The following is a 17425-nucleotide window of genomic DNA, read 5'->3' as shown; positions in this document are numbered from 1 at the left end:
TTTCCTATATATGCTTTTGGAATCAATAAATAGTAAAAATACAAGTAAATTATAAAACAACACTTGAAATGAGTGCTTCTTGTAAAGAGCATTTCAAGAATTTTTAAAATTTAAAAATATTTTCTTTAAAAATGTTTTAAATCATTTTTAAGGATATTTTCAAACGAGCTTTAAAACAAAGTGCATAAAACGGTTTGCAAAATGATTTATGCACATATTTTTTTTTTTTTTGCATTTTCTTCTACCTTTATTTATTTACCCTACAAATTATGGTGAAAATAGATACTAATAGAGATTTGGGTACTAAATTAGTAAATTTAGAAAGTTTGGTAAATGGATCCTAATGTTGGTAAAAGGCACCAAAAGAGGAGCCACAGGCCCGTCTTTAAAAAATGAAAAATTAATGAAAGTAATTTGAAAATTTTGAATTTTAATAATAATAATTAAGTAAAACGTAAAATAAATAATATCATAATTTTTTAATATAAAAATATAATTTTTCTTTAAAATGAACCGATAGCTTTCCGTTATAACTTATTTAAAAAATCCTACTTTGTAACATGTATTGACTCTTTATTCCCGCATCTCTCCCTTTCTTCCGATCAAACTTTCCTTTTCAATTTGGTCATTTTCTCCATTTTCTTAGGCAACTTCTCTCACTACTCACGATCTAGAAGACTAGATCTCACTTCATTTTCTTAGGCACCTTCTCTGCCTCCTCCTTCCACTTCTTCTGGTATTATTTCAAATTCCACTCACAATTACCCAACAAAAACTCAACCTTTTTCCATTAGCTCCAAACCAGATGCGCCACCTTCATCTGCTCCATACCGCTTCAACCAGCCAAAACGAAACCCGACCCATTTCAGGAAACCAGTTCCTCCACCTACCCAGTTGATCAAATCCCTGGAATCTGATTCCAACTTTGGATCAGAGTCATGGTCCTCAGAGAACAAGAGGGAGGGCAAAAGAGTAATTAAGAGAGTGTATGCAGAGAAGATATGAGAGAGAACGACAGTATGCAGAGATGCTTGTACAGTCACTTCTCCGAAGCTATCTTATTGTTGCGGCCATTTATGAAGTCACCTGCGAGATTTTCTGCTGTCTTCGTCTTCGTCTTCCTCAGCTTGGGCGCGTTTGTCTGTACGCGCCTTCTCAACTTCCCTGTAAGTCTCTTTGCTCCACACTGTTTCTGACACTCCTGTTTCCAATATTCATTTTTTATTTCCTGCCCTTTTATTTATTTATTTATTTGTCCAAATATCTCATTCCCGGTCTTTTATTAATATTTTTATTTTTATTACTGTACTGGTAGTAAAAAAATAAACGATTAAGTTGAAGAAATATTGTTTTTCTTACTTAGACAATTTAATAGATGTATGTTGGGACTGCGGTTTAATGAAGACGAGTTGTTTTATCGTAATATTACAATTTAATGATATTTTCGTAAATAAAAAAGTTTAAGTTCTCTATCATCCTAGCTAAAATGGTAATGTCAAGAACTGGGAAAAAAAAGCTAGAAAGTACGAAACCCAACGACGTCTGTCAAACGGCATGAATCCGTATAGTACGCCGTATATAATAATGTACCAGCAGGTTCCGAAGAATTCTGAAAATTTGTGAATCGTGACTATATATTATGCGATCAGTTTTTATCAAATATTATCTGTATTTAATTTTAAATAAAAATATTTAAAATAATTTCAGATCACGATGTAAGATGACTAACATAATTTAGGAATTCGAGATTCTTTGCGAGCATTCTTACAAAGAGGAGGATCCAGATTCTAATAATGTAGGGCTGCGTAACATGTGCAGTCGGTTAACGTGGTGTGGGAATGCGCGTTAATGGGCCACGTGTTCTGTTGACTACGTAGTCCAGCACGGAGAGCCCGCTGTTGTGCACCGCCTCATTTTCTTCATTTGAAATTTATGTTAATCTTAAGTTACTAATTCACCCAAAAAAGATTTATGGAATCATTTAAAACTGATTTAAACTGATTGAAAGTGTTTTTGGTAAAAATGTTGTTTAAAGCAATTCTTAGTAGAAATTCAAGTGGATCTTTAAAAAACACTTCAATGCTTTTTGCAAAAAACACATGTCTTGTGCTTTTGGAATACAAAATCAATTTGATCAAAATCGCTTTTGGTTGTTGCTATTTAAAGTCATATACTAACTGTGACATCAAAAATGTTTTCCTAGTTATTAGGTGACAAGGGAATGCATGCTTATTTCCCATGAGTTTGATATCTAAGTTGAGATTAAAACGTTAAAAAGCATTCATTTATTCTCTGCTGTGAGTCACTCATCGACATCAATTTAACTTTGTAAATGTGATAGCCATTAACTTAAGTCGTGACAATTGAAACTGCATGAATCAAAGTGAAACTTAGCTAGTAACAAGAACTCATACTTTATCTTTATGGCGGACAGTTTAGCGACCTATAGTCTTGATTTAGATTTAGGTAATTTTTATTTTGATACTCTTTCTTGTTGTTCAGTTAGTTTTATTCGTGATGATCGACTTAGAATGTCCTGGTCTAGATTTATTATCGAGTATGTTTGTTTAAGCTCTTGCTTTTAGCCCCCGTTTTTCAACAAAAAAAAACTCATACTTTGCCTAGAGAAAATATTGTAAGGTGACCTTTGGTGTTGTGTTTTATAGGGAACATTGTACAAATTTCTTTACCTCTTTCGGTTTATTCGTCAATATACTATTGGACTATTATGTGACATGAGTAATTTTTTTGTGTTTGGTGTGACAAATAGACTATAGTTGATACTTCTGCACAAGGATCAATCGTAACGACCAGAGCATCCCAAAATTACCCTCACAAAACTCCTTATATTCCCAAAAAGCCCCCACCCAAGTTGGAATTCCCACTCAACTGCACTGCCTACGACCTGACACGAACCTGCCCATCAAACTACCCTACCACCTTCAACCCAGAGCAAGATCCCGACAGTCCATCACCACCACCAACTTGTCCGGAGTACTTCCGTTGGATATACGAGGACCTAAGGCCATGGGCGCACACAGGGATCACGAAAGACATGGTACAGAGTGCCAAGCGTACGGCCAATTTCAAGTTGGTGATCATGAAGGGCAAGGCTTACGTGGAGACATATCAGAGTTCGTTTCAGACGAGAGACGTTTTTACATTGTGGGGGATCCTACAATTGTTACGGAGGTATCCAGGGAAAGTGCCTGATCTGGAGCTCATGTTTGACTGCGTTGACTGGCCCGTCATTTTATCAAGGTTCTATAGCCGGCCCAATTCCACTGCTCCACCACCCTTGTTTCGCTACTGCGGTGATGACAGTTCACTTGATATTGTCTTCCCTGATTGGTCATTTTGGGGATGGTAAGACTTCTTGACCTTTTCATTTGCTTTTGAAATCATGCTTCTCATTGATATCATAATTCATGGCTTGTGCTACAAGTTAAGTGAACATATCGCTAATCTGGTAGTGATGCGAATGAATTTATCCAATTGGGTACACGGTCACTCATTGTGTATCAGTCCTCATTGTGCACTCATTGTAGATTCCCGTATTCGTTTCTTAGGTCTGAGATCAATATAAAGCCATGGGAGCTTTTGTTAAAGGACCTAGAGGAAGGCAACAAGAGGAGCAAATGGATAGACAGAGAACCATATGCTTATTGGAAGGGAAATCCATCTGTTGCTGAAACCAGGAAAGACCTCGTCAAATGTAATGTTTCCGACCAGATGGACTGGAATGCTCGTATTTATGCTCAGGTACCATTAACTAATTCCTCCTTCGTTTAACTGTTCCTAACTTCCTATTGCACCTCTAATCTGCCTTTTATAGCAATAGTTTCGTTAACCAATTTCTTCTTCGGTTAACTGTTCCTACAGTTGCAGTTTAGTCGAAAAATTCTGACCATATGTAGCAATAGTTCAGAGGCTGACAGTGTTCTTCATAAATAAATTGCAGGATTGGTTAAAAGAAATAAAGGAAGGTTACAAGCAATCGGATTTGGCAAGCCAATGCGTTCATAGGTAGAAACATCCCACTATCAGTAGGAGTTTAATTTGGCTTACTATGTACAACCGCCTGCTTTAATTATAGTAAACATCTATGATCCACTATACTAATTGCCTGACTTTTTTTTATTCGATGCACAATCGTTGCAGGTATAAGATCTACATAGAAGGGTCTGCTTGGTCTGTGAGTGAAAAATACATTCTGGCATGTGATTCTGTTACCTTTATAGTGAAACCCCGTTACTATGATTTCTTCACGAGAGGTTTGATGCCAGTGCACCACTACTGGCCCATAAAAGATGATGACAAGTGCAGATCTATTAAGTTTGCTGTTGATTGGGGCAACAGTCATAAGAAAAAGGTAATAATTTCGAGTGTTAGGCTTTTTGCTGCAGATTTGTGTATTCGTTTTTCTTATTGCATTGGTTTTCTATGGTTTCTTCAGGCACAATCCATTGGAAAGGCAGCAAGAAAAATGATTCACCAGGATTTGAAGATGGACTATGTGTACGACTACATGTTCCATCTATTAAGCGAATACTCAAAGCTCTTACAGTTCAAGCCCACCATACCTCGAAAAGCGGTTGAGCTCTGCTCGGAGGCAATGGTTTGCCAAGCGCAAGGATTAGAGAAGAAATTGCAAGGATTAGAGAAGAAATTTATGATGGAATCTCTGGTGAAGGGTCCTGCCGAGAGGAATCCATGCGTCATGCCTCCGCCTTATGATCCAGCAACTCTTTTTGCAGTACTTAGGAGACAATCAAACTCAATTAAACAGGTAGAAACGTGGGAGAGAAGTTACTGGGAGAATCAGAGTAAGCAATCATAGAGATAGGGTTATGTAGACTGATGTATGCTGATGATTTTCCACTGTTTTTGTTGTGTAATTACTTGTATTTACTTAATAAAGATCCATAATTGATGGCATTTAATTAGGACTCCAATATGTTTATTTCCTTAAGGCACTGAAAATCCTAGAGATTTCATTAACTTGATTGCCAAGTCAACTATTCCCTCAATTATTCTCGGCATAATTCATTGTCATTCACAAAATGGTTTTACAAATTAACCAATAAAAATTCAAGCTTTGAGTTTCGTCAGAAACAAAACCGTGAGGGCGTGGTCGGGAACCAAAACGGATAATATCGTGCTACGGCGGAATCAAGTTTGAGATGTGGTAGGGGCCCGGGCCGGGATGTGATAGTATTGACTAGATTAAACACAGTGATGTAAGAAGTTGCAAATCGATAAAAAAAATTCATAATATTACATTAAACTACATGGTTGGTATTGAACCCATACCACAAAGAAAAAAGAAGAAAATATTACAAACACAAAATGTCATCTCAGAAAAATAGACAAATGTAATTGTCAAGGAAGGGTCGAAGATCTGCTGCTTAAACTTAAAGAGCTCGGCCTTTAATAATGTCGAGGCTCATTTCGCTCGGATCAGTTGCCTGCAACTCGACCTGAATGCCGTCAAGTTCCCTCTTGAACCGATCTTTAGAGCTTGCATACACCATCTTCATTCTCACCTTCGATGTCTCAGGAGACCTGAGAAAATCAAGTTTCATGCATAACATTAGCACCTTAGAAAAATGAAGGTTAATTAAGGAAGGAATTAAACAAATTAGCGGAGTCAGTTGATTACCATGCAATGAAGAAAATCTTGCTTTTCTGGCAGTTCTCAGCAGTGGTGAAATCAAAATCAAAGACAGCATAGCGGCACTCATCAGCAGGCAGCGACGCCGCGAAATCCTCGTAAGTTTCATCCGGGCTGCCAACTTTCTCTACCACCACTTCTTGTTTGTCAATCTTGAATACGATGAATCGATAGTTTCTCTTCGCTTTTAGCTCCACGAACTTGAGCTTGCATTCATCATTCACGGCCATGCCGGACGCCTACCCCAAACCAAACCAAACAACCTTTCATAAAAAACCTTGTACGTAATACATATTTGAGGGAAACGACGTAAAATTCAATTCAGATCATACATATTGGAGGGAAACGACGTTAAATTCAATTCAGATCATCCCCACGAAAGAATTGTAACATGCATCTTGACCATTTCAAGTCATTAATTTGTTTTGAGAGGGAGAGAGAGTTGAGACATACCATTTTGTCGTCGGAAAAGAGACGGAGCGTAGTGCGAAATGAAGAAGAAAGCCGGAAAAGAAAGAGAGATGGAAAGTATAGCAGCAGAAGGAGAAATCCTTGTTTTTGGGGGGAAAGGCTGAGACCAGAAAATTGCGGAGGGGAAGAGGGGAAGAGAATTTTAAGGGACAAAACAAAGGCTGAGAATTCTCTAAAGCGTCTGTGGCTGATCATGTCCACAACTAATCGTCTCCATAATTACGTTTATACACCAAAGAAATGGAAAGTCATTATCTTAGGCGAAATAACTCGAAACAAATTACGGTAAATTGGTGAACGATTCAAGGTTTTTTACATAGAACTACAAAAATCATTTCTCAACACTGTCAGACTATTTTAGACCTACGGCAAAATCGTGGACGGTGCCATACAAAGGAAAGACCGAAAATTGACATGAATTTCTTCTACATAAGTGAAACATCCCTATCCAACGAAATTCACTACTTTGGGTCCTTGTTTCTTCTTTGATTTTACAGTGCTTTCTTGTGAAAGAGAAGCAGGACCGACTGTATCAGCGGACTTGTCTTGTGTAACGCCATTTTTCTTCTCATCTATGAAACTGAAATCATCCTCAAGATCGTCTCCACTCAGAAATTTGGTAACCTTTCCTCTTGGAAGATCACTTTCTTTCCCTGAAAAAGAAAAGGCACTAAACTAAGAACACTGCCAGATCAACACGATGAAAAGCTTGAAACATATGCCTCAATTTGAGCATTTATGTCAAATTAATCTACTACTAATTTCTTGGTGAGAAGATTAGAGACACCAGGAACTCCAAGGAAAAACAAAGGAATTCGGATGGAAAACTTACACGAGTGAGGAGATCTACCAGCGGACATTGAACTGTTGCTTTTGTTTGGACAATCCTTCGCCAAATGTGTTACACCTCCACAAATTTTGCAACTACCACCCTGAAAGACGAAAATCATATCGGAAAGTGTCATATTTTATTCATGGAGGACATTGGCTTGGATGGCCCAAACATAAGGGATAATCCGAAATCAAATCACAGGTGTTAATCAAATTACCTTTGGATAAATCCCATGAGTATTTTGAGGGCAGTTCTTGCTCAAGTGACCAGTCCCATTACAGATGAAGCACTTGGCAAATTTAGTTCCTCCTGCATTACCAAATACAACAACAACAAAGCCTTTTCCCACTAAGTGGGGTCGGCTATATGAATCCTAGAACGCCATTGCGCTCGGTTTTGTGTCATGCCCTCCGTTAGATCCAAGTACTCTAAGTCTTTTCTTAGAGTCTCTTCCAAAGTTTTCCTAGGTCTTCCTCTACCCCTTCGGCCCTGAACCTCTGTCCCGTAGTCACATCTTCGAACCGGAGCGTCAGTCGGCCTTCTTTGCACATGTCCAAATCACCAGAGCCGATTTTCTCTCATCTTTCCTACAATTTCGGCTACTCCTACTTTACCTCGGATATCCTCATTCCCAATCTTATCCTTTCTCGTGTGCCCACACATCCCACGAAGCATCCTCATCTCCGCTACACCCATTTTGTGTACGTGTTGATGCTTCACCACCCAACATTCTCTGCCATACAACATCGCTGGCCTTATTGCCGTCCTATAAAATTTTTCCTTGAGCTTCAGTGGCCTACGACGGTCACACAACACGCCGGATGCACTCTTTCCATCCAGCTCGTATTCTATGGTTGAGATCTCCATCTAATTCTCCGTTCTCTTGCAAGATAGATCCTAGGTAACGAAAACGGTCGCTTTTTGTGATCTTCGCTAGATTGCTCCGGTCATTAGTGTGGATAAGTATATAAATGGATAGAGATAGGAAAGCAAACACAAGATGTACGTGGTTCACCCAGATTGGCTACGTCCACGGAATAGAAGAGTTCTCATTAATTGTGAAGGGTTTACACAAGTACATAGGTTCAAGCTCTCCTTTAGTGAGTACGAGTGAATGATTTAGTACAAATGACATTAGGAAATATTGTGGGAGAATGATCTCGTAATCACGAAACTTCTAAGTATCGGAGTGTGGTGTCGTCTTGACTTGCCTTATCTGTCTCATAGGTAGATGTGGCATCTTCTCTGGAAGTACTCTTCCTCCATCCAGGGGTGGTATCTTTAACTGGTGGAGATGCACAAGGTAATGTATCAATTTCACTTGAAGCTTACTTGTAGTTTCAGGCTTGGTCAAGCGCGATACAAACCATGTAGTAGGAGTCCCCCAAGTCGCCGAGCTAGGGGGTCTGCTGAAAGAGGTGACAGACAAGGTAAGCAATCAGAGCTCCGACTGATTGTTCACCTTCTCCCCATCTTGCAGCAGCATGAAGGATAAAGAGAAGAAAAATGAGAAGAGATGATATGAGATACTTTTGCTTTTGAAGAAGTAACTTTCCACAGGCTTATTCTTGAACTGAGCTGGAGGGTTTTCTGGTTTCCTCCAGAGTATAAGGCCGACTGAAGAATTTGAGGGTCAAAACAAGTCCATCAAATCTAGAGTACGTTCCACCCTGCTGATATGGGATACTTTTGCTTTTGACAGAGTAATGGATGTATCGGCACGTGTGCTGTTACGCTTGTCTCCACATGCTTCCTTGTATCCTTCGCACTTGCCCTATCTGTTCCTCAAGCAGATGCGGAATCTTCCCTGGAAACATAAGATGATGAAGATGAGTACTCGAGAGCAATGCCAGGTAAGTAATCAGGTAAGGGGTTCCAGGCAGTCAGTTCCTGGCTGGAAGCTTGATTCCAAGTGCTGACATATTGCTCTCTTTCTCCTTGTCTTGCAGGTAAAAACAAGGTCAAAATAAAAAACAGGGAAAAAGCATGATATGGGATACTCTTGCTTTTAACCCTGATGATATGAGATATTCTTGCTCTAGTATAGCTTGTTTGCAGAGGTATTATCGGGGGGAAAGAAAGCTGAATATTTCGAAAGGCTTTGTTGGGAGTGCCCTCTCAGATATGATGAAGGGTTGAGCATTTTTGCAGGTCTGCCTGTCCGTTGGGATGGAGGTCGACATATATAGGAGTCTCCCTAACAACAAGTAGTAATGCTATTCCTTTACCCTGCTTGGTCATAGCACGGTAGTGGGAGCTGCCAGTTTCACATGTTTTAACTCTGTCAGAGCACTTTGAAAAGTGGTCTGTGGTATCTGGCTCTCGAGATTCGGAGAACGATGCCTCTTCGATTTTTGAGAAAGCAATCATGCTGGGGGTCTGACTCTCGAGATTCGGAGAGCAGTGTCTCTTCGATTTTTGAGGAAGTAATCATGTTGGGAGTCTGGCTCTCGAGATTCGGAAGGCGGTGCCTTTTCGATTTTGGAGCAAGCAATCTTGTTGGGAGTGTTGTCTCGAATGTGAGTAAAGGTTGGACATGTTTGCTAGTCTACCTTGCCACGAAGCACAAAGGTTGACACACAGGGACTTTCCAATTATCCAGCAATGGTACTGTTCCTTTACCCTCTCTTCGATTTTGAGAAAGTAGTCATGTTGGGAGTCTGGCTCTCGAGATTCGGAGGACGGTGCATCTTCGATTTTGGAGCAAGCAATCTTGTTGGGACTGTTTTCTCGAATGTGAGTAAAGGTTGGGCATGTTTGCTAGTCTACCTTGCCACGAAGCACAGAGGTTGACACACAGGGACTTTCCAATTATCCAGCAGTGGTACTGTTCCTTTACCCTTGTGGGTAATAATATGGTAGCTAGACCTTCAAAATTTATGTGTCTAAACTTTGTTAGTGCTGTTTCTTTGCTATTCTTTTACCTTTCTTGGTCAGAGCGATGTAGTGGGAGCTGCAAGCTTCACGTGCTCAACTTTGGCAGAGAACTTTGGCAAAGTGATCTGTGGTACCCATGAGTTATTGTTGCGTGTGGGAAGTGGGTGATTGAACAGTAAGATTCATGTGCTTTCTACTTCACCAGAAGTCTTCGACAGAATGCCCATAATTTCTGCAAAGCTGAGTGTGCGTGTGACAGGTGCTGACAAGGCTAGAAAAGTAGATGCCTCTTCGATTTCTGAGATCGGCCCTCGTGGTATCTGAGCAGCCTAGCTTTTGAGAAAGCGAGCGCCTCTTCGATTGATTCGGAGAACGGTGCCTCACCGATTTTTGAGAAAGCAATCATGCTGGGGGTCTGGCTCTCGAGATTCGGGAAGCAGTGTCTCTTCGATTTTTGAGAAAGTAATCATGTTGGGAGAGTGGCTCTCGAGATTCGGAGGGCGGTGCCTCTTCGATTTTGGAGCAAGCAATCTTGTTGGGAGTGTTTTCTCGAATGTGAGTAAAGGTTGGGCATGTTTGCTAGTCTACCTTGCCACGAAGCACAGAGGTTGACACACAGGGACTTTCCAATTATCCAGCAATGGTACTGTTCCTTTACCCTTGTGGGTAATAATATGGTAGCTAGACCTTCAAAATTTATGGGTCTAAACTTTGTTAGTACTGTTTCTTTGCTATTCTTTTACCCTTCTTGGTCAGAGCGATGTAGTGGGAGCTGCAAGCTTCACGTGCTCAACTTTGGCAGAGAACTTTGACAAAGTTATCTGTGGTACCCATGAGCTATTGTTGCGTGTGGGAAGTGGGTGATTGAACAGTAAGATTCATGTGTTTTCTACTTCCCCAGAAGTCTTTGACAGAATGCCCATAATTTCCGCAAAGCTGAGTGTGCGTGTGACAGGTGCTGACAAGGCTGGAAAAGTAGGTGCCTCTTCGATTTCTGAGATCGGCCCTCGTGGTCTCTAGGGAGCCCAGCTTTTGAGAAAGCGAGCGCCTCTTCGATTTCTGAGATCGGCCTTCGTGGTCTTTGAGCAGCCCAACTTTTGAGAAAGCAAACGGCTCTTCGATTTCTGAGATCAACCCTCGTGATCTCTAAGCAGCCCAACTTTTGAGAAAGCAAACGCCTCTTCGATTTCTGAGCAGGCGCCTCTTTGATTTCTGAAGCTCCGTCGAGTGCAGATTTTTATAGAGGCTGGCATTAAGTTCCAAAGCACACTTGAATCTCCACCAGTAGAAGCTTCATTCTTGCACTTCTAAGATCTTGATTTGTCCGACCTCTTCTCTCTTCAACACCTTTGAAAATGTCTGGCCCCTCCGACCGTCGTTTTGACTTGAACCTTGTTGAAGAGGCAGCCCCGCCTTCTCCAGACAACATATGGCGCCCATCCTTCGTCTCCTCAACTGGTCCTCTTACCGTTGGGGATTCCGTGATGAAGAATGATATGACCGCTGCGGTGGTGGCCAGGAACCTTCTCACTCCCAAAGATAACAGACTACTTTCCAAACGGTCTGATGAGTTAGCTGTTAAGGATTCGCTGGCTCTCAGTGTTCAGTGTGCAGGTTCTGTGTCTAATATGGCCCAACGCCTATTTGCTCGAACCCGCCAAGTTGAATCATTGGCGGCTGAAGTGATGAGTCTCAAACAGGAGATTAGAGGGCTCAAGCATGAGAATAAACAGTTGCACCGGCTCGCACATGACTATGCTACAAACATGAAGAGGAAGCTTGACCAGATGAAGGAAACTGATGGTCAGGTTTTACTTGATCATCAGAGATTTGTGGGTTTGTTCCAAAGGCATTTATTGCCTTCGTCTTCTGGGGCTGTACCGCGTAATGAAGCTCCAAATGATCAACCTCTGATGCCTCCTCCTTCTAGGGTTCTGTCCAGTACTGAGGCTCCAAATGATCCCCCTCCGGTGCCTTCTCTTTCTGGGGCTCTACCGACTGCTGAGACTTCTCCTAAGCAACCTTTGTGAAGGCTCCCTCTTGTGTGTTTATTTTGACTCATGTATATGTACATATTTGTAGCTTATCGGGGATATCAATAAATAAGCTTTCCTTCATTTCAACGTATTATGTTAAATACACCAAAGCCTTCTTCGCTAAGTTCTTTGAATTTTCTTTTGTTGAAGCTTGTATGTTGAAGCTTTCTGAGTGGAGCATGTAGGTTGGGGTAGTGTTCCCTTAAGTTCCCGAGTGAGGAAAACTTCTTGGTTGGAGACTTGGAAAATCCAAGTCACTGAGTGGGATCGGCTATATGAATCTTAGAACGCCATTGTGCTCGATCCTGTGTCATGTCCTTCGTTAGATCCAAGTACTCTAAGTCTTTTCTTAGAGTCTCTTCCAAAGTTTTCCTAGGTCTTCCTCTACCCCTTCGGCCCTGAACCTCTGTCCCATAGTCGCATCTTCTAATCGGAGCGTCAGTAGGCCTTCTTTGCACATGTCCAAACCACCGTAACCGATTTTCTCTCATCTTTCCTTCAATTTCGGCTACTCCTACTTTACCCCGGATATCCTCATTCCTAATCTTATCCTTTCTCGTGTGCCCACACATCCAACGAAGCATCCTCATCTCCGCTACACCCATTTTGTGTACGTGTTGATGTTTCACCGCCCAACATTCTGTGCCATACATCATCGCCGGCCTTATTGCCGTCCTATAAAATTTTCCCTTGAGCTTCAGTGGCATACGGCGGTCACACAACACGCCGGATGCACTCTTCCACTTCATCCATCCAGCTTGTATTCTATGGTTGAGATCTCCATCTAATTCTCCGTTCTTTTGCAAGATAGATCCTAGGTAACGAAAACGGTCGCTCTTTGGTATTTCTTGATCTCCGATCCTCACCCCTAACTCGTTTTGGCCTCCATTTGCACTGAACTTGCACTCCATATATTCTGTCTTTGATCGGCTTAGGCGAAGACCTTTAGATTCCAACACTTCTCTCCAAAGGTTAAGCTTTGCATTTACCCCTTCCTGAGTTTCATCTATCAACACTATATCGTCTGCGAAAAGCATACACCAAGGAATATCATCTTGAATATGTCCTGTTAACTCATCCATTACCAACGCAAAAAGGTAAGGACTTAAGGATGAGCCTTGATGTAATCCTACAGTTATGGGAAAGCTTTCGGTTTGTCCTTCATGAGTTCTTACGGCAGTCTTTGCTCCTTCATACATATCCTTTATAGCTTGGATATATGCTACTCGTACTCCTTTCTTCTCTAAAATCCTCCAAAGAATGTCTCTTGGGACCCTATCATACGCTTTTTCCAAATCTATAAAGACCATGTGTAAATCCTTTTTCCCATCTCTATATCTTTCCATCAATCTTCGTAAGAGATAGATTGCCTCCATGGTTGAGCGCCCTGGCATGAACCCGAATTGGTTGTCCGAAACCCGTGTCTCTTGCCTCAATCTATGCTCAATGACTCTCTCCCAGAGCTTCATTGTATGACTCATTAGCTTAATACCCCTATAGTTCATGCAATTTTGTACGTCGCCCTTATTCTTGTAGATAGGCACCAAAGTGCTCGTTCGCCACTCATTTGGCATCTTCTTCGTTTTCAAAATCCTATTGAAAAGGTCAGTGAGCCATGTTATACCTGTCTCTCCCAAAACTTTCCACACTTCGATTGGTATATCGTCTGGGCCTATTGCTTTTCTATGCTTCATCTTCTTCAAAGCTACAACCACTTCCTCCTTCCGGATTCGACGATAAAAGGAGTAGTTTCTACACTCTTCTGAGTTACTCAACTCCCCTAAAGAAGCACTCCTTTCATGTCCTTCATTGAAAAGCTTATGAAAATAACCTCTCCATCTGTCTTTAACCGCGTTCTCTGTAGCAAGAACCTTTCCATCCTCATCCTTGATGCACCTCACTTGGTTTAGGTCCCTTGTCTTCTTTTCCCTTGCTCTAGCTAGTTTATAGATATCCAACTCTCCTTCTTTGGTATCTAGTCGTTTATACATATCGTCGTAAGCCGCTAACTTAGCTTCTCTGACAGCTTTCTTCGCCTCTTGCTTCGCTTTTCTATACCTTTCACCATTTTCATCGGTCCTCTCCTTGTATAAGGCTTTACAACATTCCTTCTTAGCCTTCACCTTTGTTTGTACCTCCTCATTCCACCACCAAGATTCCTTTTGGTGTGGGGCAAAGCCCTTGGACTCTCCTAATACCTCTTTTGCTACTTTTCGGATACAACTAGCCATGGAATCCCACATTTGGCTAGCTTCCCCCTCTCTATCCCACACACATTGGGTGATTACCTTCTCTTTGAAAATGGCTTGTTTTTCTTCTTTTAGATTCCACCATCTAGTTCTTGGGCACTTCCAAGTCTTGTTCTTTTGTCTTACTCTTTTGATATGTACATCCATCACCAACAAGCGATGTTGATTAGCCACGCTCTCTCCTGGTATAACTTTGCAATCCTTACAAGTTATACGATCCCCTTTCCTCATTAGAAGAAAATCTATTTGTGTTTTTGACGACCCACTCTTGTAGGTGATCACATGTTCTTCTCTCTTCTTAAAGAAGGTGTTGGCTAAAAAGAGATCATATGCCATTGCAAAATCCAAGATAGCTTCCCCATCCTCGTTTCTCTCCCCAAAACCATGGCCACCATGAAAACCTCCATAGTTGCCTGTCTCCCTGCCCACGTGTCCATTTAAATCTCCTCCTATAAATAACTTCTCCGTCTGAGCAATTCCTTGCACCAAGTCTCCAAGATCTTCCCAAAATTTCTCCTTCGAACTCGTATCCAACCCTACTTGAGGTGCGTACGCACTAATCACATTGATAAGTTCTTGTCCTATTACAATCTTGATTGCCATGATTCTATCTCCTACCCTCTTGACATCTACAACATCTTGTACCAAGGTCTTGTCCACGATGATGCCAACACCGTTTCTCGTTCTATTTGTGCCCGAATACCAAAGTTTAAACCCTGAGTTTTCTAGATCCTTTGCCTTACTACCGACCCACTTAGTTTCTTGTAGGCACATAATATTTATCCTTCTCCTCACCATAACTTCCACTACTTCCATAGATTTTCCCGTTAAGGTTCCTATATTCCACGTTCCTAAACGCATTTTGCTCTCTTGAACTCTACCCTTCTGTCCTAGCTTCTTCACCCTCCCCCGTCTAATAGGATCAAAGTACTTCTTTTGTGTGTCCCGGGTAAAGTTGATAGGAGCATATGCTCCCAAACAACTTTGAGTGGAGTCGTTCGAAAAGAAGTTTCTATGGCCCCCTTGCTCATTTAACACTGCATCCGGGTGCCGATGGAGATACAGCGACCCTTGCTCACTTATCACTGTGCTCAGGCCACACAGCGCGCCACTTACGGGTGACGCCCTAGCTTTAGCGCGATTTTGTTCTGGATTCATTTTCATAAGGATTCGACGTGATCATGGAGTGCCGGCTGTCGACTACCTGACGCCCTCCCCCTCCTCCTTTATCCGGGCTTGGGACCGGCCATGTAAGACATAGGCGGAGTTATCCTGCATTACCAAATAAACAAAATAAATAACACAGTGATAACATAAAGTACAAACGTTCAAATCACCAGATTGACTTATGTCCTATGTGTAACTGGATCCTCATAGAGCCATCAAACCCAATTGATGATAAATTTGGTTGATAATCATACGTGCTTCAACATGACATGTACAATTTGAAATATAAAAAACACGATAAACAAATATCCCATTTGTATTTATCTGGATAACAAAAAATAACACAAAATGAAAGACTTCTCTTCGTTAGCATGCAGTTCCGGATAACAATAATTCACTTAAAACCTCCAAACTATTCAAGTTCCTGTTTCTTCAAGCTTCCATTCAAATAACTTAGCACGGGGATTACCAAATTCAGTAAAGGTAAATAATTTTAGCTGGAAATTGTTCAAATTTAGTGCTTGCTAATAAAGTATGTCCGGTAATGCTATGTAAACCTTTGCATTGCTCATGTAAACTTCAAATGCATGCTGTCATGCAGAGTAAAAAGCAGTTGAGCGAGATGTGTGGTACACTACTACACAAACACACCACATAACACAGTTTTCTGCACAAATCATCCGAGTAAGTTTTCTGCACAAATCATCTTGAGTAATAAACCTATTTGCTGCACTCTAAATGATTAGAAGGGTTACCGTCTTCAAGAGGATAGGGGCAGTTAGAAAGCGAATGCCCATTTTCCCCACAATTATAACATAATTTCTCAGCCACGGAATCGTCTTTCTTGTTAAGGCAATTCTTGATGCTATGCCCTCGTTGGCGACAATATAAACATATCTGCAAGAATCAGATAATCACAACAATATCAAAACGGGAATTTCATCTACTCCACACCATAAATTACCATATTTCAAATGAAAAAACCAATTCCATTATTTTCTGCAAACCACCATTCAAAAAACCCAATTCGATTCGAGCACCCACCACCATTTCCAATCACTAAGAGCTAAAACAAAACATACCCACAAAGCCATATGCATTTATAATCCATTTTTCCAGTTACCCACATGAATTTCGATTTGACAACATATTCCAAGTTTCATCAATCGGAGAAATACCCAGATAAAGAAAACTCAAACCAAATCAGAAAATTGAAAAAAGACCACACCTTGTGCTTATCCCATTGAACTTTGTCGGGGCAGAGCTTGGCGATATGCTCGGTGGATTTACAGATGAAGCAGCTATCTCCAGGCTTCATGCCGGGTACTCTGAAGGGGTGTTTTCTATGGGGGTTTTTGCTGGGTTTGGCTGGGTCGCTGGGTGCTTTTTTGCGCTTGAAGGAGCTCTTCTTCTCCTTCTTCTTGGTTGGGTCTTTTGGGGGGGTTGGCTGTTTAGCCAGTTCTGGGTGTTCTGCTCTGAATTTCCTGCGAGCTTCTCTCTGTCTCTTGCTCACCATTTTTGTGAGACGCCGAAACGAGAGCGTTGGGGGGTCGGGAGGGTTTTGGGAGAAGCAGGAAAGGGTTCAAGGGGACGGGAGATCAGCTGCGGCCACTACCACTGTAAGTTTCTTAGGTATGATATGTAATCACATTTTACACCCCCGTTATTTTTGTTGGTTAATCGGCCCAAGAGTCTCGGTTTTTACATTTTTATACCTTTGATGAGCGGCGACGGCGACGGCGACGGTGACAAGACGCTTCGTATACCTAAACAAAACAATAACGACTGGATGATTTTGAGAGTTAAAAACTGAACATCTCGTCATTTTACAAAAGAGATATTTGTTAATTTATTTTTTGAATTTGTAAGGAGCTGTCAATTTTTTTTTTCTGAATTTTAATTTTAGCTGATTACCTTTTTGAACTTTTATAATTAGCCAATTTTTCATTGAACTTTAATTTTAGCCAATTTTCCCCTGAACTTTTATAAATAGCCAATTCTCTCTCTGGCGTTCGATTTTAAAAACTTTCATTCAATTTTCCATCATTTTTTATCTTTATACAATTGTCATGTATTGTTTCCGTGATCAAGATGAATAGAAAATTGGATGAAATTTTTT

The 17425-nt window shown here is 41.0% G+C and overlaps 3 protein-coding genes across 4 annotated transcripts; 2 read left to right on the top strand and 1 right to left on the bottom strand.

Annotated features, from left to right (window-relative positions):
* The first annotated feature begins 564 nt into the window (after positions 1-564).
* Positions 565-4943, top strand: LOC126628928 (uncharacterized). Its single transcript, XM_050298807.1, has 6 exons — positions 565-1166; positions 2771-3366; positions 3570-3762; positions 3962-4026; positions 4162-4372; positions 4457-4943. The coding sequence occupies exons 1-6, from the start codon at positions 1002-1004 to the stop codon at positions 4838-4840; spliced, it is 1614 nt and encodes a 537-aa protein (XP_050154764.1). The 5' UTR covers positions 565-1001; the 3' UTR covers positions 4841-4943.
* Positions 4944-5239: 296 nt separating this feature from the next.
* Positions 5240-17060, bottom strand: LOC126628936 (actin-depolymerizing factor 7). Of its 2 annotated transcripts, XM_050298829.1 has the most exons (7): positions 16535-17060; positions 16062-16203; positions 7195-7286; positions 6978-7077; positions 6674-6798; positions 5663-5913; positions 5240-5565 (listed from the first exon to the last, which is right to left on the bottom strand). In XM_050298829.1, the coding sequence occupies exons 1-7, from the start codon at positions 16820-16822 to the stop codon at positions 5415-5417; spliced, it is 1149 nt and encodes a 382-aa protein (XP_050154786.1). In that variant the 5' UTR covers positions 16823-17060; the 3' UTR covers positions 5240-5414. The 2 variants fall into 2 exon arrangements, with proteins under 2 accessions (XP_050154786.1, XP_050154785.1); XM_050298828.1 differs by lacking the exons at positions 6674-6798; positions 6978-7077; positions 7195-7286; positions 16062-16203; positions 16535-17060 and adding an exon at positions 6128-6257.
* On the top strand, positions 10790-11885 carry LOC126628934 (uncharacterized). Its single transcript, XM_050298823.1, has one exon. It carries the CDS (start codon positions 11210-11212, stop codon positions 11882-11884), a length of 675 nt encoding a protein of 224 aa, XP_050154780.1. The 5' UTR covers positions 10790-11209; the 3' UTR covers position 11885.
* Positions 17061-17425: the final 365 nt, after the last annotated feature.

The sequence above is a fragment of the Malus sylvestris genome, chromosome 7 (assembly GCF_916048215.2).
Source record: "Malus sylvestris chromosome 7, drMalSylv7.2, whole genome shotgun sequence".
In the NCBI taxonomy this organism is placed as follows: domain Eukaryota; kingdom Viridiplantae; phylum Streptophyta; class Magnoliopsida; order Rosales; family Rosaceae; genus Malus; species Malus sylvestris.
The sequence above is the reverse complement of the archived record's forward strand: the minus strand, read 5'-3'. Positions and strand labels throughout refer to the sequence as shown.

What these genes read in the sequence shown, in the direction of transcription:
- LOC126628928 (XM_050298807.1), top strand. Translation starts at nt 1,002, where the DNA reads ATGAGAGAGAACGACAGTATGCAGAGATGCTTGTACAGTCACTTCTCC. An exon ending in CGCGCCTTCTCAACTTCCCT is followed by an intron (nt 1,167 to 2,770) that starts GTAAGTCTCTTT and finishes TGTGACAAATAG; the next exon opens with ACTATAGTTGATACTTCTGC. An exon ending in GATTGGTCATTTTGGGGATG is followed by an intron (nt 3,367 to 3,569) that starts GTAAGACTTCTT and finishes TTCGTTTCTTAG; the next exon opens with GTCTGAGATCAATATAAAGC.
- LOC126628934 (XM_050298823.1), top strand. Translation starts at nt 11,210, where the DNA reads ATGTCTGGCCCCTCCGACCGTCGTTTTGACTTGAACCTTGTTGAAGAG.
- LOC126628936 (XM_050298829.1), bottom strand. Translation starts at nt 16,822, where the DNA reads ATGGTGAGCAAGAGACAGAGAGAAGCTCGCAGGAAATTCAGAGCAGAA. An exon ending in TTCAATGGGATAAGCACAAG is followed by an intron (nt 16,204 to 16,534) that starts GTGTGGTCTTTT and finishes TGATTCTTGCAG; the next exon opens with ATATGTTTATATTGTCGCCA. An exon ending in AAGATTTTCTTCATTGCATG is followed by an intron (nt 5,566 to 5,662) that starts GTAATCAACTGA and finishes TGATTTTCTCAG; the next exon opens with GTCTCCTGAGACATCGAAGG.